Genomic DNA, 18,243 nt, shown 5'->3' with positions numbered 1-18,243 from the left:
GTGGGCATGCAGGGGTTATAATCTGCTCTCTGCCTTTGGATTAGGGGATGAGGCTGGGTTAATCTGAAGAAAGTCTGGTGGGGGGGGGGGTCAACAGAAACACAGGCTCCCTCGTCCTTCTTCCTAGACAGTCTCCCCCCCCCCCCCCCCATGCTGCTACCTCACTCACACTTATCCATGTGCAGATGCAGCACACATAGTATATGCAATGGAAGCATTATCGTGCGGGCTCTGTGGAAAAACATGCACTTTGTGTGGGTTTGTGTGTTTGGGTCTTTCTCAGTCCTTTACCCACACTGACTAAATACAAAAGTGTTGTTTTCACTCTGACCTTAAGAACATCAGTAATGCTTTGGTTGATGAAACCAAATGAGGAAGAGATCAACGTTGCACTTTGTGCCCTTACAAATTCAAAATTGAATTTCAAAGGTTGTCGCCTCCTGAAGTTTCTAAGTAAAATGTGACTTCCTGATTCATGCAACTTGCAGTTGCACTGACTCCCTTACCAAGAACCTGCTAAAATAATGATTAAAATAGCATTCAGTACATTCCTGTTAACAGACAACACCTCTCTGGCCTTTCTCTGTTTCCTTCCTCTCTGTATCTTTCAGATTTAGAAGAGAGGCCAGTTACTCCAGGTAGTGTTAGGCCCTGTCCCAATCCTCCCCCTTCCCCTGGATTTGAACCCTAACCCTAAATTTTGCAAGTTCCCGCGAAAGGGGTAGGGTGTCCCAATACTTAAGGGAGCAAGGGGGAGTGCTGTTCTTCCCCTTAAAATCAACCCTTGAACGCTAGCCAGCTCGGTAGCTGACTTGTAGCTAAGGGCACTCAAAGCAAGGGTTCTTGTTAAAGGGAGAGAAATGGGACTGGACCGTCCGGATTCCTGATCAAAAATGTTTTGGTAGCAGCTTCTCATGCTCAACAATTATAGAACAAATGTAATTTCATAATCCCTCTGGAGCATGACTACACTGATTAATTAGTTTGACGTAATCAGGTGTGATACCAGACAGCTGTGAGACGACGGGCGGAATGTCCTAGCCTAGCCAGATAGACCTGTCCGTCTGAATGTTTCACAAGTCGCCCGTACAGCTCTGTGTGAAAAATACAACAAGAGCTAGAGAAAGAGTTAGAGAGAGTGTGTGTTAATGCATGTGCATGTGTGTGTGCATGTGTGTGTGCATGTGTGTGGTATTTTTTAATTTGTTTTATTATGCGCATTCACTGTACTATATAGAGTTAATGTTTTTGATCATTGGTTGTTTCCTGTGTTTCATTTGCTTCTAGGTTAGGCAGATATGAAAGCTGAAGCGAAGGCAGAATTATGAATTCATTTAGAAACAGAACTCGGGGACTCTTACCTCATAGTTCCTCAAACTGACTTCTGCAAAAGGTCTAATGCTGTACAATTGCTTATGAACAGTTGTTGTTTATATACTGCTGTCTTTTTTACACAGGTGTATTTATTAGCTTATCTTTTCCGTTGTGTCTACCATTTAGCTCGGAGACGGTGGGTGTGAAGAAGTGCTTTGATGGATCACGTTTGTGCAAAAACATAGCAAAGTACCCAAGCTCATGCCTCATATTTGTGTTAGAAGTGGAGATAATTAGATCCCTGTAATGGTGTTTGTTCACTGAGTGCCAAACAGGAAAGTCATTAAAAAATGTATTTAGCGGCAGACTTGAAGTAGTGTTTGTTTACTTTTCCTCTGGGTCTTATAGGTGCCCACACAACGAACGATGAGTCAAGACAAAACCTATAACCTTCGAGAAAATCTAAAGATAGACAATACCAGTTATACATACGTTTAAGACTCCTGTTAGTATAGTAAGATAACAGTACCAGTTACATTACATACAGAGACTCCACTTAGTATAGTAAGATAACAGTACCAGTTATACTGTACATACAGAGACTCCTCTTAGTATAGTAAGATAACAGTACCAGTTATACTGTACATACAGAGACTCCTCTTAGTATAGTAAGATAACAGTACCAGTTATACTGTACATACAGAGACTCCTCTTAGTATAGTAAGATAACAGTACCAGATATACATACAGTACATTCAGAGACTCCACTTGGGATAGTTAGAAAGTACCAGTACCTGAAAAACACAGTGCGCTGCGGGCGTCATGAATTATTAACCTCACGGTTAATACGCAAAACATGAATTTAGTGAGCGGAGGTAACTAATGTCCCAAAAGGCTTTAGTCCCTTGCTTTACATAACCACCACTGTATTTCACCGCTGTTCATGTTATCCTCCTTGACTCCAGGGAAGTGAAGAAGAGTTTGGTTGTAATATCACAGTAGTATAAAGCACAGTACAGAGTACAGTGACCACGTGAACTGCAGACAGTGGCTTATGTGAGCCCCGATGCCGACGTGGTGGAAGCCCGCTGGAGTCGGTCCGCAGAGCAGCCCGCTGCTGCCCAGAGCAACGCTGCACCTTTGTGTTGTTAAAGTTTATTTACACTGAATGTGTCGTGTGTCCTGTTAGATCGACCTGCACTTCCCCAGCAAGACCCACAGCAAGCGGGAAGTATCATATCATATCATCGGTCATACACACACAGAATCCTCCCCCTAGAGGTGGCCCATCGTCATTGCATTGTGTAGTGAAGTGTTGCAGGCCCGACATTGTCTATAATTCCTTGTTCCCTGGTGCTTCTTCCTAGCCAGGTTGAGTGCATCGCTGGGATCCCTGAGCAGACATTCACAGGGTGTGGCCATTAATCAGCTCTTCCTAGGGCTGGTTCTTTTGAATAGTTTTGAAGCATGGGACACTACTTCTCTGTCTCACCGCGGTCGAAGAAAACCCATTCTGTAGAGACAGAATTAGCGAATGTGTGTGTGTGTGTGTGTGTGTGTGTGTGTGTGTTTGTGTGTGTAGCATATGCAGTGAGGGCCTGTACTGGAGTGGGGGGCAAAGGTCTGTGATGTCCTGTTGCTCATTATTCAAGCCTGTTTATGAAGTCATTTTAAAAGAGGATGTGTGTGTTTGTGTGTTTGAGTGTATGTGTGTCTTTTAGTGTGTGTGTGTGTGTGTGTGTGTGTGTCTGTGTGTCTTTTTGTGTGTGTGCGCGTGTGTGCGCATGCGTGTGCATGCGCGTGCATGTGGGTCTGGTGGAGGGAGGGGCCTCCTTTAGATGTCAGCAATCCGGTTGTGGGCTGAGTCACTTTGCTGTGGCTCAAGGCACAGCGACGGCACATGTAGGTTACCCCTCAGAGGACTCTCTTCACCCGCTCTCGCGCTCTCCCAGGCCCCCTGAACTCTTGGTACTGGGTAAGTTGTTTTGTTCTGTCAGCTGATCCCACTACTCTTGGCGTCCGTGCGTCTGAGTCTCTCTGCGGGCGCTGGCCTTGGTGTCTGTGTTCAGTTGACTGGTGGTTGGCTTATTGAACCATTTGTTAAATTGTGAAAAAACCACAGCACGCCCATATCTTGAGAGATCCTTGAATGAGAGCTGTAGCTTGTGCCCTCTACAGATTGGATCTCATAGGTGCCTTTCCTAGTGTTGTGGCCAGTCTTCTATTTAGTGTGAAGTGAAGGCTTCTGACACTTCAACCTGAACCTGCTTCATGTTTTTAGAAATTGAATTAGGTCTGGTGCAACTAGCCTATGCATTATTCCTGCAGCTACGAGACATCATTAATAATGTCATTTCTGAAAGAAGTTTAAGAGATTACAATCAGTACTACATCTGTTTTGTTCCTTTCCTTCCTCTTTCCCTGTTCCCCGTTCCCCTAATGTGCTTGTAAACTCAAGCACTTAGAAGAAATCATAAATCATATCATAATCATAAATTCTGCTCCAATGCTGTCCTTCTCATTCCTGTCATGTTTACAAAAGGTCCAAAAGTAAAAAAGTCACTTCAGTTTTGGGCCGGTTCAGACTCTGCCTGGGTTTAGCAAACTACTTGAGCTGTCATTGTTGACGCATCAAGGTTTGTGGTCAAAAGTATTGGAAGTGATCAGTTGATGTACCAAAGACTGGAAGCTTTGTGGACCACACTGCAGGTGGTTTTGGGGATAGCTGGAAATAACTTTGTGGTAACTGTGTTTGGCTGCAAGGTGCTGAAGAGACACGCCTAAGCAGTAATTAGTGATTTAATCAGCCATCTTCCCATGTGATGCCTCCTGGTCAGGCGTGCATTGCATACAAACACAGCAGACTCAAAGCTTGTCATTTTAGAACAACTATGCAATGAAATGCACTCGCAACAATTAAAGAGACACATTCCTCTTATTTTCCTAGCTCAAAATAAAGAGAAAACTAAAGAGTGATCATGGCTTGTGAGGAATGAGTGTGGTGTTAATGCTGAGGAGAATTCCTTCTCTTTGATCCCAAAAAACGGAATAAGTGTTGATGACGGCAGGTGTCTTGTTCCTCGTGTGGTAAGTTTGGCATTCCTGCGTTCTTATTGTAGTCTGGTAGCTGAGGTGCAAAGATGGCCAGAGAAGTTCCGCCCTCTGAACTCACACTATCACCATTTGTAACTGGCACAGTCATAGATAGCAGGACATTCTTTCTCCGTGAACATGTGTGCTTTCATTTTTACTTTGATAACCTCATTAGGGTTAGGGGGAGCACATCAATACATTTGATTCACAACAACCCTCACATTTAACAAATATTTGACTGCATGATTTCCTCTTTGCCATAATAAACCTGATATATATATGACCAAGATTCACCTTTTGGACTTTCATATTTCATATCTGCAGACACCTGACCTGTGTCGCTTAATTTCTTTGTCTCGCTCAGTCCTCTCTCTGAAAACAAAAGGCAAGGGGCTCGTTGCCATGGAAGCGAGGTTCAAACCTTTCAGTTCATCGAATCTCTCCTCAGCTATGACTAGTGCTGCATTAGCTTACTGGCAAACTGCTTTATATAATTATCATATCAATATTAAATGGTCTGTGCGTGCGTGCATGTGTATGTGTATGTGTATACTCTGTTTATAATAATGTCCCATTCAGTCAGTGCCGGAATGCCAGGGTCCAGAAGTGTCTCTAAAACAGGGCAGAAAGTGGCTTGTGCTCCACATGCTTTTGGTTTGGTGAGGAAGTGGCTGTTTCTCACCTTGGGGCCCCTGTCGCTCTTGCTGGGCCACTTTTAATGAGTTGAAATTGGTGTGTGTGTGTGTGTGTGTGTGTGTGTGTGTGTGTGTGTGTTTGTGCGCATGTGTGCCTGTGAGTGAGTGAGCGCATGTGTGCTTTTTGTGTTTGCACCTTAGTTAGTGCATGCACCATAAAGAATACTACAGGACTGGCGTTCTGCTCTAAAAGTCACACACACTCCCTTGTCCAGTTTCTCGGTTTCAAGCTCTGAATGGGAGGTATAGTAGAGCAACAGGAGGGTCAGGGTTAGGGTTGGAGTTGCACCGTTGACAGATGCACCGTTAATCATAAACTCAACAGAGCGAGGAAGAGAGAGGTGTAGAGGGAGATCGATAGAGAGATATAGAGAGAAAGAGAGAGAGGGAAGCAGGCTGTGGGAATCAGACACCCTGTGCGATCCAGACTGAGCTCAGTCACATCGAGACGCCGCATTGAGGCAAATTACGTACATTATGAAGCCCAGCGTGGTGTACTCGACACATGTGGTGGCGAGGGAAGGCCTAGCACGTAATCAAGGCGCATTCCTGAGGCCAGATTTGGGATTGATTGGTATGGTTTTAGAGGGACGTTTATAGAAGGGCCGTTAAACAGAGCGTGGGACCCGGAGTGAGAGAGCTGGGGAAGTTGGTGTCTTTAATTACAGTCGAGACGTGCAAAATAAAGGTTGCGTGTGTATGCTTTTTCCGTGATGCAAGTCTGTGTGTGACTGTGTTTTTTCTATGTAGTTTGCAACATTGGTAAAAATAAGTGGTTCTTGTGTGTCAACTCATTTGCATCCCCCCTGTGGAGGATGCAAATGTCTGGAGAAATAAATGCACATTGCCTGTGTTTCTCCCCTGAGTCTCAAGTGTTGCTTCAGCTTTTATTATTTTATCATTAGTAATGTAACTGTTGCCAGACCATGTGTGGGCTCACAAATTACAGTTGATCTTTACAGATGGAGCCTTATATATTTCAGTGAAAGAGGAGGTTCAGCGTGTAAAAAAAAGTCTTTAATCATTCATAATGTGTGGATGAATGGGTGAGTGTGGAGCCACAGCTTTGTTAAAATAATGGGTGTATGTTTCTCTTACTTGACAGCTTTTTCTTTAAATATATTTGAAGGGCTTGTTGTACCTTTATGAACAGGACTGTGAAGAGAGATAGGATCTGGGTTGGAGAAGAGAAGGAATGATGTAGCGTGTACCCAACCACAGGTAGTAATCTAACCTAGGTCACTGCGAGGCGTACTGCATACAGGGTCGGCACACTAGCAGCTCGGACCACCAAGACACCCTTTATGTGACGGCTTAAAGAAACAAATGAACCGCTAAAGTTGAAGCTTCACGACAAAGCTCTGCCAGTCTGTTCTCATGGACTGTGTCTGTATATCCAACCCTCTTAGCCCGCCTGGTCTCTCCAGCCATGGCTGCACCACCACGGCGGCACCATCTGGGGCCATCTGGCAGCTCGCTGGTGCTCAGCATCAACTGCACTATTAGGTGGATTATAGAGTGAAAAGATTCAGCTTCTAATTGAAGGCCTTCGGTTTTCTAAGGCCCAGCCTTGGGACACTGCGTGGAAGGTGTGCTTTATCTGTGAGAGGGGTTATGAGAGGGTCATTCTTATGTCTCAGCTTGCCAGAGGATTTGATGACAGACGCAAGATGTGCTGGAGACAACATTTGGATCAGTTGTCTCTCTCTCTCTCTCTCTCTCTCTCTCTCTCTCTCTCTCTCTCTCTCTCTCTCTCTCTCTCTCTCTCTCTCTCTCTCTCTCTCTTACGCTATCTGTCTCTCTCTATGCATGACTGCACTACCGCCTTGATGTGAACCTCTCACAAGATTCAAATTCAAAAAGCATTTACATTGCCAAAGCACAAAAGTCAAATAAGATGCAATTTATGACTCTCTCTCTCTCTCTCTCTCTCTCTCTCTCTCTCTCTCTCTCTCTCTCTCTCTCTCTCTCTCTCTCTCTCTCTCTCTCTCTCTCTCTCCCCTAGGTCTCGGCAGCAGCCCTACATCGTGTGAACACGGCAGCCCACCCAGCGTGAGGGACTGTCTCAGTCGGGCCGTTGGTGGGACTTCTGTCAGGGCAAGGGGAGGAGTCAATGGAAGAGGCTCCTCCCACAAGGCCCAGCTGCAGCCTAAACCAAAAGGTGAGGTCCACTGCTGCTGCAGTGGAGGAGCATTACAGACACATAGAGGTCCAGTGCTGCAGTAGAGGTGCATTACAGACATGAGGGTCCACTGCTGCTGCAGTAGAGGAGCATTACAGACACATGGAGGTCCAGTGCTGCAGTAGAGGAGCATTACAGACACATGGAGGTCCAGTGCTGCTGCAGTAGAGGAGCATTACAGACACATGGAGGTCCAGCGCTGCAGTAGAGGAGCATTACAGACACATGGAGGTCCAGCGCTGCAGTAGAGGAGCATTAAAGACACATGGAGGTCCAGTGCTGCTGCAGTAGAGGAGCATTACAGACATGAGCATGGCTGTTGTGTACCAGACTCACACAATGCAACTTGGTTGAAACACACAAACATGCACGCATGCACGCATGCACACACACACATACACCCATACACACGCACGCGCGCATACACACACTCACACACATAGTCTCAGATTTGTCACGATTCAAGTAACTCAGCTCAGTCCTGGGCAACAGGTGCGCCCTGGTTTTGGCCAATCAGTAACAAGTGAAGGACACAGACTAGGGTGAATATCATTGGCCAGAAATACTAAATCATTGAGTAGCGTTTGTCCTTGCCTTATCATCATAGTAAGACACTGTCTGTCGCCTGATCCGACAGACAGTAAGCATGTCTTATGACCAGAAGATTTTCTAAACCCAACCTAACAGACACATTCATATTTAACCCGGTGGTAAAACTGGGTCAAGTTAGGTTAATTTAATTTCACCTAATCACAATTTAAGTCTTTAAGGTAGAGAACATGAATAATACAACATCAGTAATGTCCATGTGGCGGTCATAACTTTTATTTCATTTTCTAGCAACTTTATTGTGTTAGATGTACTTTTTTTGTTTATTTCTGTATGGGATTGGATAACGGTCAGTGTCAGTGGTCTGAAGCCAGGGTTTCTGTTGCAATGACTTGTGCTGCCCCCTTGAGTTCACATTACAACAATTGAGCCATCATTTATGGTTGTCAAATAATAGGAAATCCCTGTCAAGTCACATCAGTTAGCTCCGATTTCAGCCGATCACAACCCGCAGTTGCAATCCCCTGACTTGCCCCTAAGACGTGCAGTCGCTGCGGTGGTTTGTATTTGATTACTCTTGAAGTGCAAGCTCATTTTGAGGCGCTGAGATCTTACACCTTGTGATTGGGTTTCCATCTCCATCAATCAATCCATATCAATTCACCTGTCCATCGTTTAACACCTCTGTTCTCCCTCTGTCTCTCAGTGCCCCCCAAGCCAGCTCACCTGCAGAGCCCGGTGACAGAGCCCCCCTCTCCCCTGGGGCGCCTCAGAGCACCCTTATACACCCCCAGAATGGAGGAGCGAGCAGGGGGAGGAGGAGGAAGAGGAGGAGGAGCCAAGACCAGGGATTGGACCAAAGACAAGCCCAAGGTCTTGATCAAAGACCTGATCAATCACTTTGAGGAGAATAGGTTGGTTCATTTGTTTTTTAATTGGTGTGTGTGTGTGTGTGTGTGTGTGTGTGTGTGTGTGTGTGTGTGTGTGTGTGTGTGTGTGTGTGTGTGTGTGTGTGTGTGTGTGTGTGTGTGTGAGCAAGCTTGTTGAGTGTATGCTGTGTTCCTTTTGATTTTCATCACATCCTGGTAAAGTACCAGTGTGGAAGCCTTTAAGGTGAAAAGTGACAGAAGACCTGTCACGTTTCTCTCTTTTCCTGTGCGTGAAGGGAAGTTCCTGAACATCTTTGATATCAAACGGCTGGGTGATTCCTCTGCCGCCCCTCTGTTGCACTGTATTATTGATGGATAGTGGTTCTAGCCCCTATCCGCTCTCTTCCCTGATTCATGCACTGCCTTATTCCACTGGTCCACGCTTGCCTTCTACGTCTTACCAAGACAAAATGGTTCAAGTTGTACAACCACACGCAACCCAGGTACAGCTTGTCGTAATGTGCTGGTGACGTCTCAGGCGCTACCAACGTTTGTGTCTTTCCCCACTTTCACCACCGTTGTTTCCAGTTTGAAAAAGCAGAAGTTCTCTGCCCTGTCTGAAAGCCTCTCCCTCGCTAACAGTACTGCTCTGCCGACAGTGGTTCAGAGCGACCAATGGTATTTGGAGCAGAGATTAGCCTGTGTGACAGGGGCATTAGTGTGGTGCTGGAGGGAGGGGCGCTGGGGAAGACTGGAGATCTGGTGCGACCAGAGAAGGAGAGCGGTCCAGGTTCCGTCTTGTGCCGCAGATGTCCCAGAGTAGGAGGGAAGGAAGGGACCCGAGGTAGGATCTTTGAATGTCATGAAGCCCTCTCTATATCGCTGGATGGTTGCTAGGTCTTTATGGGGGATATAAATATAAAATGTTTTATGGCTGATAGTGACTAATGTGGCTTTCATAATGTTACTTTAACCTAACTATTGATAAGATAAGATAATAGCTAATATATAATAAGTTATGTGCTCATTGCTGATTGAAGTCTACATACACACACCACTGGTGTGCGTATGTCACACGCCCCTGTGGTTGCATCACGGTAGAACACTAGTCCCACTCAGCCTGCAGCTGCATGTTGCATTGGCGAGTTACATAAGGAATCTTACATTGTTGCCCTTTAGAAGAAGGAAACACCTGAATCCTCCTTGCTTCATGCTGCGTCTTTGTGGACCCCTTTTAGATCATACTCTGGAAGCGTATGCCACATAGGTGCAGTTCAAGAAATACAAAACAACATGCTGTGCTTGTTATTCATTCCAGCCCGGCAGTGAACAGTATAAGCTGAGAGCCCGTGGCCTCTGAGGGAAACAACATTAGCCTACTAATATACTAATCTGGCTCACATGCTGGGTGTCTTGCAGTAGCCCAGACAACCGCATTGCAAGCGGCGCTGATTGTAGTGTCACATGGCCGTTGCTGCCAAGGCTACAGAGGCCGGAGTCTTCAAAAGAAGACTGCAGGGGAACACAGGAAGCTGTTTGGTTGAACCTGAACTGAATCTATGTTAAATGGCGTCAATCTGCTTGAAGAGGAACAAGATGAGTGTTATGAGTTATGAGTAATATGTTTGAGCTAGCATCACACCAGGTCAACATAAGGTGAGTCCCGGGGTGCTTTAAGAGCTGCAGCAGGTCGTGTTTCACATCCCTGCCGGTGCTACACTCCTCCAGAGAACACTCTGAACAGATCAACAACTCTGATCAGTTGTTCCTGTATTTAAACATGCTTCCTGTTTATTCCGGACAAAGAGACACAAGGCAGCAGACTTCATGATGAGCCTTCTCTGCGCTCACAAGCTGTGACTGCAGGTTTTTTGGTGTAGCCGTGGGTTTGGTTGCGTATCACAGGACGTTCAAGAAAAGACTGGTTTACTAGCAGCTCCAGAGAAGGACTTTTCATTGTAAAAAGAAGGGGGATTGTCCCAGGACTGGTGGACCAGGAGACGCTTCATCTAATGTACGGGACAGGTGGGTCAGAGAGGGAAACAGCTGCACATTCTGCAAACAGAGGAAGCACCCCCCCCCCGGATGGTCATTCTGTGTGTGTGTGTGTGTGTGTGTGTGTGTGTGTGTGTGTGTGTGTGTGTGTGTGTGTGTGTGTGTGTCTCTGCATGCACGATGTGCATGTGTGTGGGTACATGTGTGTTTGTTTGTGTCGTTGGGAGAATTCCTTTTGCATGTGTAGCCTACATGGTTGTGTGCGTATATGTGTGTGCGTGAGCGTGTGTAACCGGTGTGTGTCAGAGTGTGTGAGTGTGCACATGTGTGTGTGTGTTTAACCAGTGTGTGATTGTGTGTGTGTGTGTGGGAGTTGTGTGTGGGTGTGTGTGTGTGTGTGTGTGTGTGTGTGTGTGTGTGTGTGTGTGTGTGTGTGTGTGCACATATGTGTGTGGATACCTAAGCAGGATGACGGGAGGTTTGCTGGGACCAGCGCAGCTCTCCTTCCTCCTCACTCCTCCAATCCCTCCTCCTCTCTTCTCATCCTCCCTGTTTGTTTGAGCCCTGTGCTCTCCTCCTCCTCCTTCCCTGCTCACACACCACCTCAGTCCTCTCCGACCCCGGGCCAGCGCGGGAGGAAGTGCCTATTTGACAAGTTTTATTTTTAACTCTCTCACACGGTGCCCTCACTCCTCACTGTGGGCTCGCCGTAGCGTCTAGCGCTGCTCTCTCCTGTTTTCCCTGGTTTTGTTTTGTCAAAACAGGGAGTTCTCCGCCGAAAGAAATCAAAGGTTGACTGCCGGTCTCCGCTATCTGCCGTCCATTTTCCTGAAAGAAAGTGTTTTGTTAAGCTCTCTCTGTTCTGCTTCCTCACCGGCTCCTTCCCCCTGTGTCTGTCCCCTCCAGCAGCACAGACGGCCGGAGGGAAGTGCCGCCGCTCAAGCAGATCAGCCGCTCGGCCGCCTGCAGCCCCGCTCACCGCGGCCTCCACAAGTCGCCGGACAAGTCGCCGGACAAGTCGCCGGGCAAGTCGCCGCAGGGGGCGGAGCACCACGTGGACCCGGGCCCGGCCTCCTCACCCCCCACGCCACGGGATGCCCACAGGCCGCCCACCAACGGGACGCTAGCCAAGATGGAAGTGGAGCCGGACAATAACGTGGAGCTGGCGGGAAAGGCCGAGGGGGAGAAGGAGGAGAACGGCCACGCCGGGAGCGCGTGCGTGGAGAGGCTGGTCAACGGAGATGGCGGAGGCAAAGCGAGCGGGGTGGACGGCGAGCGCACCGAGGTGGAGGGGTCACCCCCGCACAGGACGGAGGAGGCTGGCAGCGGGAACGGAGACCAGGGACCCGAGTCGGACGTGGAGAACGGACACAGAAAGGAAGGGGTCAACACGGAACCCAAGGTAAGCACGCCTCTGTTTGCTCTCTGGGACGGATCGTTTCGTCAACTAGGGGTCAGGACTCAAAATCTGTTGTGAACAGAACGCCTGTACACACACTATTCATGAAAATCAATCAATGAACATCATGTTACTGTAATTACACTGCATATAAGTAACTAATGATAATCAGCAGACACACTTAATGAAAGTTAAAGCAAAGTTTGCTTCTATGTTATTACTGCCACAGGACCTGTAGGAATGCTCTTTGCACCCTGGTGCCACGTGTATTTATATCTCGTGTCACATTCTACAGTCACTAGCCGGGGCCTCTCACAGACAGCGTTCCCTGTTGAAATGAAAATGCTGCCGACTTCCCTTTTCTGCTTGTTCTGCATTTATCTTTCGCTGCATGTACTTCAAAGTTCAGTTTCAGCGTTTGTCTTGCTTCTCTAGCGATAAAATACGTCATTTTTTATTATCCTTCTTGAAGATACAACGGATGTTCAGAGCTCCTGGCTCCAGAGCCCAGGTGCAGCGAGCCCGTGGTGGTACAGATGCTTTTCACCGATTACAATATAAGCAGAAGGCTTTCTTTACCAGCTTCCTTTTCTCAGTTCAACTCACATGACATGAGAAATGCATGTGCTTGTGCATGCATTTCAGATGCATGGCCTCAATGGATGCATTGGGTTATAACCCAGAGCTACATTAATGTGTGTTGGGCACACGCCATCTCTCACCTCTGAATCACGCACCCAAAGTACGCACTACTCTGATCTCATTCCCCACAGATTGAAAGGTACTAATAGGGGTGCTAGATCGGATTGTATCTGTGTGCAAGGCATAACAATTCTAATCAGGGCAATACACATGTGGACATTCGAATCAAAATTCTAACTACTGACTGAATGCCACTGTTATGTCAGAAGTTCTGTGGTCTTTACGGTTATGTTTTTTAACCTATCACATGTGTACAACGGACAGCACGCCCAGCTGTACACTGGCTTTACACATAAAGGATGGCATCAGAAGTCACTTCACTTTACCTTGGTCTCATTTCCTTTTGTTCACCCTCACACTATAACTTCACAAAGCCTGACCAACAGCGCTGTAAAACAACTCACACATTACACTGCTGTACCCTGCCATCCTCTTCAGTAACAGGATCTGTGCCTGGATCCTAACAGGAACTAGCAGACACGCTAGCAGACAATATATTAGGGGTGTAACGATACACTAAAGTCACGATTCGGTACGTACCTCGGTTTTTAAGTCACGGTTTGGTATGTTTTTCAGTACAGCAGTTTTTCTTCTATTTTATTTTTATTAAACAATTGGATTTTGTTTTGATTTATTAAATTGTACCAAACTAATGCCTTACACAAATGAAAAGACATCAAATACAATTGAGGATAAAAACACACAAAAAAAAAAAAGTCCAGGACTTATTTCCATTGTGGTCCTCAACACAAAACGTCAGGACAAGACAAGACACTCACAGAGTGTGTGATAATCCGCTACGTACCGAAATGAAACGTGCGTCGGTACGAATACGCGCATCGTTACACCCCTACAATACATGGTACACAGACTCAAATGTACCGTATGTATTGTCATCGAGACTGTATTCATGTGTGCGTTCGAATCTTGTGCTAACGCCCACTTTCAGCACATTATAAAGTTCTCGGGAAATAATGGATATGAAACGATTTCTTCATTTCTTGACGCTGAGACTTCTGCTTTAGACCAGTCGGTCCGTCCACTGATGGAGAGAATGGATCTAAAACACTGTTCTATGGCATCAAATCAGGTTGAAAAAGAAATCCACCATTGATCCCGCTTACTTTTCCAGGAAACCAATGAGCAGAAGCTGTTTAAGATCGCCAACGAGCTGCTGAAGACGGAGAAGGCCTACGTGGCCCGACTTCACCTGCTGGATCAGGTGAGGGAGAGACGGCCGACGCCCCAATACACCGTCTGGTGACACATGAGCCCATTCATAGTCTAACAATCTGATGACACATGAGACATTAGCCCAATTATATCACAACAATCTGGTGACACATTAGTCCATTCATGTCATAACACTGATGACACATTAGTCCATTTACATCCTAACAATGGCTCTGCATTGCTCCTCCTTTCATTGTATTTGATGAATGTAAACTGACAACACTGTCTAATTGTTGACATTGCATTTGTTCTAGCCCAAGCCCCCCATTGTATGTCTGTGTATGTGGATATCCATTCATTATATGTTAACTTTATGTATGTGGATATGGATATCCACACATATATATATATATAGTGTTACCACTGCCCCCGATATATGTATGTGTATATGAATATCCGTTCGCTGATACGTTGTGTTCTGCTCTCTAGGTGTTCAGTACGAAGCTGATGGAGGAGGCGAGTAAAGGGACGTTCCCCGTGGAGGTGGTGAAGAACATCTTCTCCAACATGTCCTCCGTCCACACCTTCCACAGCCAGTTCCTGCTCCCAGACCTGGAGCGACGCATGGGGGAATGGTGAGCCCCCACACACCCCGGTCTGAGGCAGGCCCCGCTGAAGCTGAGCCAGAGGGCGCCTCCCGTAGCAACATGGGACTACAAAAGTCAAACACGTTAGATCTTAATAACAAACCACTTCATGTTCTGCTTTTATAAAACACTTGCATTGGAGAAACACAGATTGAAAACGGATTGATTTCATTTTTAAAAGTAGTATTTAATTACTCCTCAAATTATAATAGTGTTTCTGCCGAAGACTATGAAGGAACTAGGGTCTATTGAAGTTAGCGATCGCATCACATTAAAACGCCCCCCCCCCCCCCCACTCTCCCCACTGCAGGGAGTCGACGCCTCGCATCGGAGACATCCTGCTGAAGCTCACGCCCTTCCTGAAGATGTACGCCGAGTACGTGAAGAACTTCGACCAGGCCATGGAGCTGCTCAAACAGTGGAGCGACCGCTCGCCACAGTTCAAATCCATCATCCAGGAGATACAGGTTAGTCATGTTGGTTCAGTCGCATCACGTTCACGTTGTGATAAGATGTTCCCGGTTCCTTCCACCGGTAGATGACGTCAGAGAAAAGCATAGAACCACAATGATCTAGAGTCTATATCTGTGTGGGCCGTGTCACTGTCATGTCCATGGGAGGACATGGGTCCAGACCGAGTACTGAAACATGTGTTGTCGTCTTCTGTCTTTGTCTCGGGCTGAGCAGCGCCAAGAGGTGTGCGGATCGCTGACGTTACAGCACCACATGCTGGAGCCGGTCCAGAGGGTCCCGCGCTACGAGATGCTGCTGAAGGACTACCTGAAGAAGCTTCCCCCGGACCACCCGGACCGCGGGGACGCCGAGAGTAAGATAACACACAGGCCCGCTGCACCGCGAGGCCGTCACACTCAGCTGGAGGAGACCAGCGGGGATGCTTATCGGTCTGAAACTCTTTATCAACACCTGTCTCTGTCCCTGTCTGCACAGAATCACTGGAGATCATTGCCATGGCAGCCACCCACTCTAACAGTGCCATTCGAAAATCAGTAAGTGGACACAATTACCGATTATCCAAATGAAAATGAACCTACATAAACGTTAAAACGTAGAAACGCTTGTACAGAAAAATCACACATTTTAATAATTCTTCTTGTTGCATTATTACATTTCAACTTGAATTGTCATACAAATTAGCATGTTAACCAATTAACGAATTAACTCTCAATGGCGTGTCAGGACAATCTTAAGAAGCTGCTGGAGATCTATGAGATGCTGGGTGAGGAGGAGGACATCGTCAACGCCTCCAACGAGTTCATCAAGGAGGGCCACATTCTGAAGCTGGCTGCCAGGAACACATCTGCCATGGAGAGATACCTCTTCCTGGTGAGAGACTCAGGCAGGCTCACGCTCACAGCTGGTGGACATGGTGATATGGGGCTGTGGCACAACTCAGTGGAATGAAGGCATTCATTCATGGAAGTTACGCATATGCATCTTTAGGCCGAAATTTACGTATTCACTCAAAATAGATTTTAATTAAAGGTGATCATTCCTATGAGGCTGCTACTAACCTTTTAACAATAAAAACGTACATGATGAAATGCATTGTTTTCAATAAAGTCAATCAGAGTAAATTAACTGATTCTATACGAGACTTCATTACATTACATCGAAATCTAAATGTTCAAATAAAAGTAAATAAAAAGGTTTAAACGATAGGTATCCGTGCAGCCGACTGTGTTGAAGTATCTGTTACCCTTGGCTCAGTACCTGATAGCACACGAGGGATTCAACTGATCCATGTTCCTCTCACAGTTCAACAACATGCTGCTGTACTGCGTGCCCAAGTTCAGCCTGGGGGGTCCCAAGTACACCGTGAGGACCCGCATCGGCATCGACGGCATGAAGGTCCTGGAGACCTCCAACGAGGACTACCCGCACACCTTCCAGGTGTCTGGGAAGGAGAGGATGCTGGAGCTCCAGGCCAGGTGAGACACGCCTCCAGGGGGGTAGGGTCAGAGGGACACCAGGGCTCCTCCAGCTAAAACCCCCACTGGTGGTTATACTAAGTCTTAAAAAAATAATCTGAATCATTTGAACTGAACATATCTTAAAAAGGCATCCCTGTTTCACATAGAACGCATCCCTATTCCACCTATAACACATCCCTATTCCACTCATAACACATCCCTATTCCACTCATAACACATCCCTATTCCACTCATAACACATCCCTATTCCACTCATAACACATCCCTATTCCACTTAGAACACATCCCTCTAATGCTTTCCTAAAAAAAGAGTAGATCACATTTTTTCTGCATTAATTCTATAACCTTGTGCTTCACACACCAGCTGTAGACATGAAACAATTGGCTTGACGAGACCACAACTTAATGCCAATTGATTTTACTTATTTCGTTTTACAAGAGATGGTTGGTACTACAAACACAGTCCCAACATTTAAACATTGCACTGTTTTTCTTATTCCACAGCTCAGAGCAAGACAAGGCGGGGTGGATAAAGGTAATGCAAACTAACGTGTGACAGGTTAAATACTTCATATGCCTCATAGGCAGCAGCAGACTCATGGCTTTGTCCTACGTGTGCTTTAGGCATTCCAGGAGACCATCGCCGTCTTCCAGCAGAAGAACGAGTCCTTTAAGTCTGCATCCAAGGAAGTGGAGGAGGTATCGGTGAGTTCTTTAAATAATACTGACCTTGTCTCCCCCCCCCCCCCCCCCCCCCGCCCTCCTGCTGTAAGGGTACTGACCTGTCGTCACCCCCCCCCCCCCACCACAGACAGCAGAGCTGGGAAAGCGGGCGCCTCGCTGGATCCGGGACAACGAGGTGACCATGTGTATGAAGTGCAAGGAGTCCTTCAACGCCCTGACCAGACGGAGGCACCACTGCCGGGCCTGTGGCTTTGTGAGTCCCGTCGCTCTGGAAGGAGAAGCTGCGGCCATACTGCTCAGATCATGATCTCCTGCAGTACGGCTGGCTCGCTAGCTCCCATGACATTGCTGCGCAATGTGCTATAGACACTTTTGTAGGAACAAGGGGGATTTTTCTTTCATTATCTTTAAAGCCGAACAATAATTACAACAATAAATCCGAGGTCTGATGAAGCACAGACGATGCTTTGAGTCGTACTACCGTGATTGTGTTGCACCCTGGGTGTTTTACTACGCCCTGAAAAGTCAAAAGCTAAGTTCTGTGGTTTTATAAAATTAATGAACATTTAGTTGACCATGTGATTTGATGCACACATGCTTCGATAGGATGCGTTCTGGCCTGAGCCTGATTCTGTTCTGTGGTCTGGGGTGCAGGTGGTGTGCTGGAAGTGTTCAGACAACAAGGTGGCTCTGCAGTACGACAACAACAAGGTGAACAAGGTGTGCAGGGACTGCTTCTCCATCCTGACCGGAGAGGAGCGGGCTGAGGGCAAGAAGAAGGGCATTCTGGAGGTGAGCCCACACGGACACACACAGACACACACGAGGGCAGACACACACACACACACACACACACACAGGCATGCACGCATTCACACATGTATGTATGCACACACACACACACACACACACACACACACACACACACACACACACACTAGTGAATGCACACATGCACACTCACCCTTTTACTAATACACACACAAAGA

General features: G+C 46.8%; 1 protein-coding gene across 3 annotated transcripts in view; it reads left to right on the top strand.

The window, feature by feature from the left end:
- fgd4a (FYVE, RhoGEF and PH domain containing 4a) overlaps positions 1-18,243 on the top strand; it is a 39,569-nt gene that overhangs the window by 18,177 nt on the left and 3,149 nt on the right. For 2 of the 3 annotated variants that reach the window (XM_084476985.1, XM_084476987.1), the window contains exons 3-16: positions 7,108-7,263; positions 8,540-8,747; positions 11,604-12,099; positions 13,931-14,020; positions 14,461-14,606; positions 14,929-15,085; positions 15,306-15,444; positions 15,567-15,625; positions 15,816-15,962; positions 16,395-16,567; positions 17,075-17,105; positions 17,195-17,275; positions 17,382-17,507; positions 17,909-18,046. In XM_084476985.1, coding sequence (XP_084333111.1) covers positions 7,108-7,263; positions 8,540-8,747; positions 11,604-12,099; positions 13,931-14,020; positions 14,461-14,606; positions 14,929-15,085; positions 15,306-15,444; positions 15,567-15,625; positions 15,816-15,962; positions 16,395-16,567; positions 17,075-17,105; positions 17,195-17,275; positions 17,382-17,507; positions 17,909-18,046 — 2,147 coding nt within the window. The remainder of the gene's footprint in view (positions 1-7,107; positions 7,264-8,539; positions 8,748-11,603; positions 12,100-13,930; positions 14,021-14,460; positions 14,607-14,928; positions 15,086-15,305; positions 15,445-15,566; positions 15,626-15,815; positions 15,963-16,394; positions 16,568-17,074; positions 17,106-17,194; positions 17,276-17,381; positions 17,508-17,908; positions 18,047-18,243) is intronic. The other variant, XM_084476986.1, reaches the window with a different exon arrangement.

This window comes from Micromesistius poutassou (assembly GCF_964030765.1).
Source record: "Micromesistius poutassou genome assembly, chromosome: 13".
Taxonomy (NCBI): Eukaryota; Metazoa; Chordata; class Actinopteri; order Gadiformes; family Gadidae; genus Micromesistius; species Micromesistius poutassou.
This window is presented reverse-complemented; position numbering and strand designations above follow the sequence as displayed.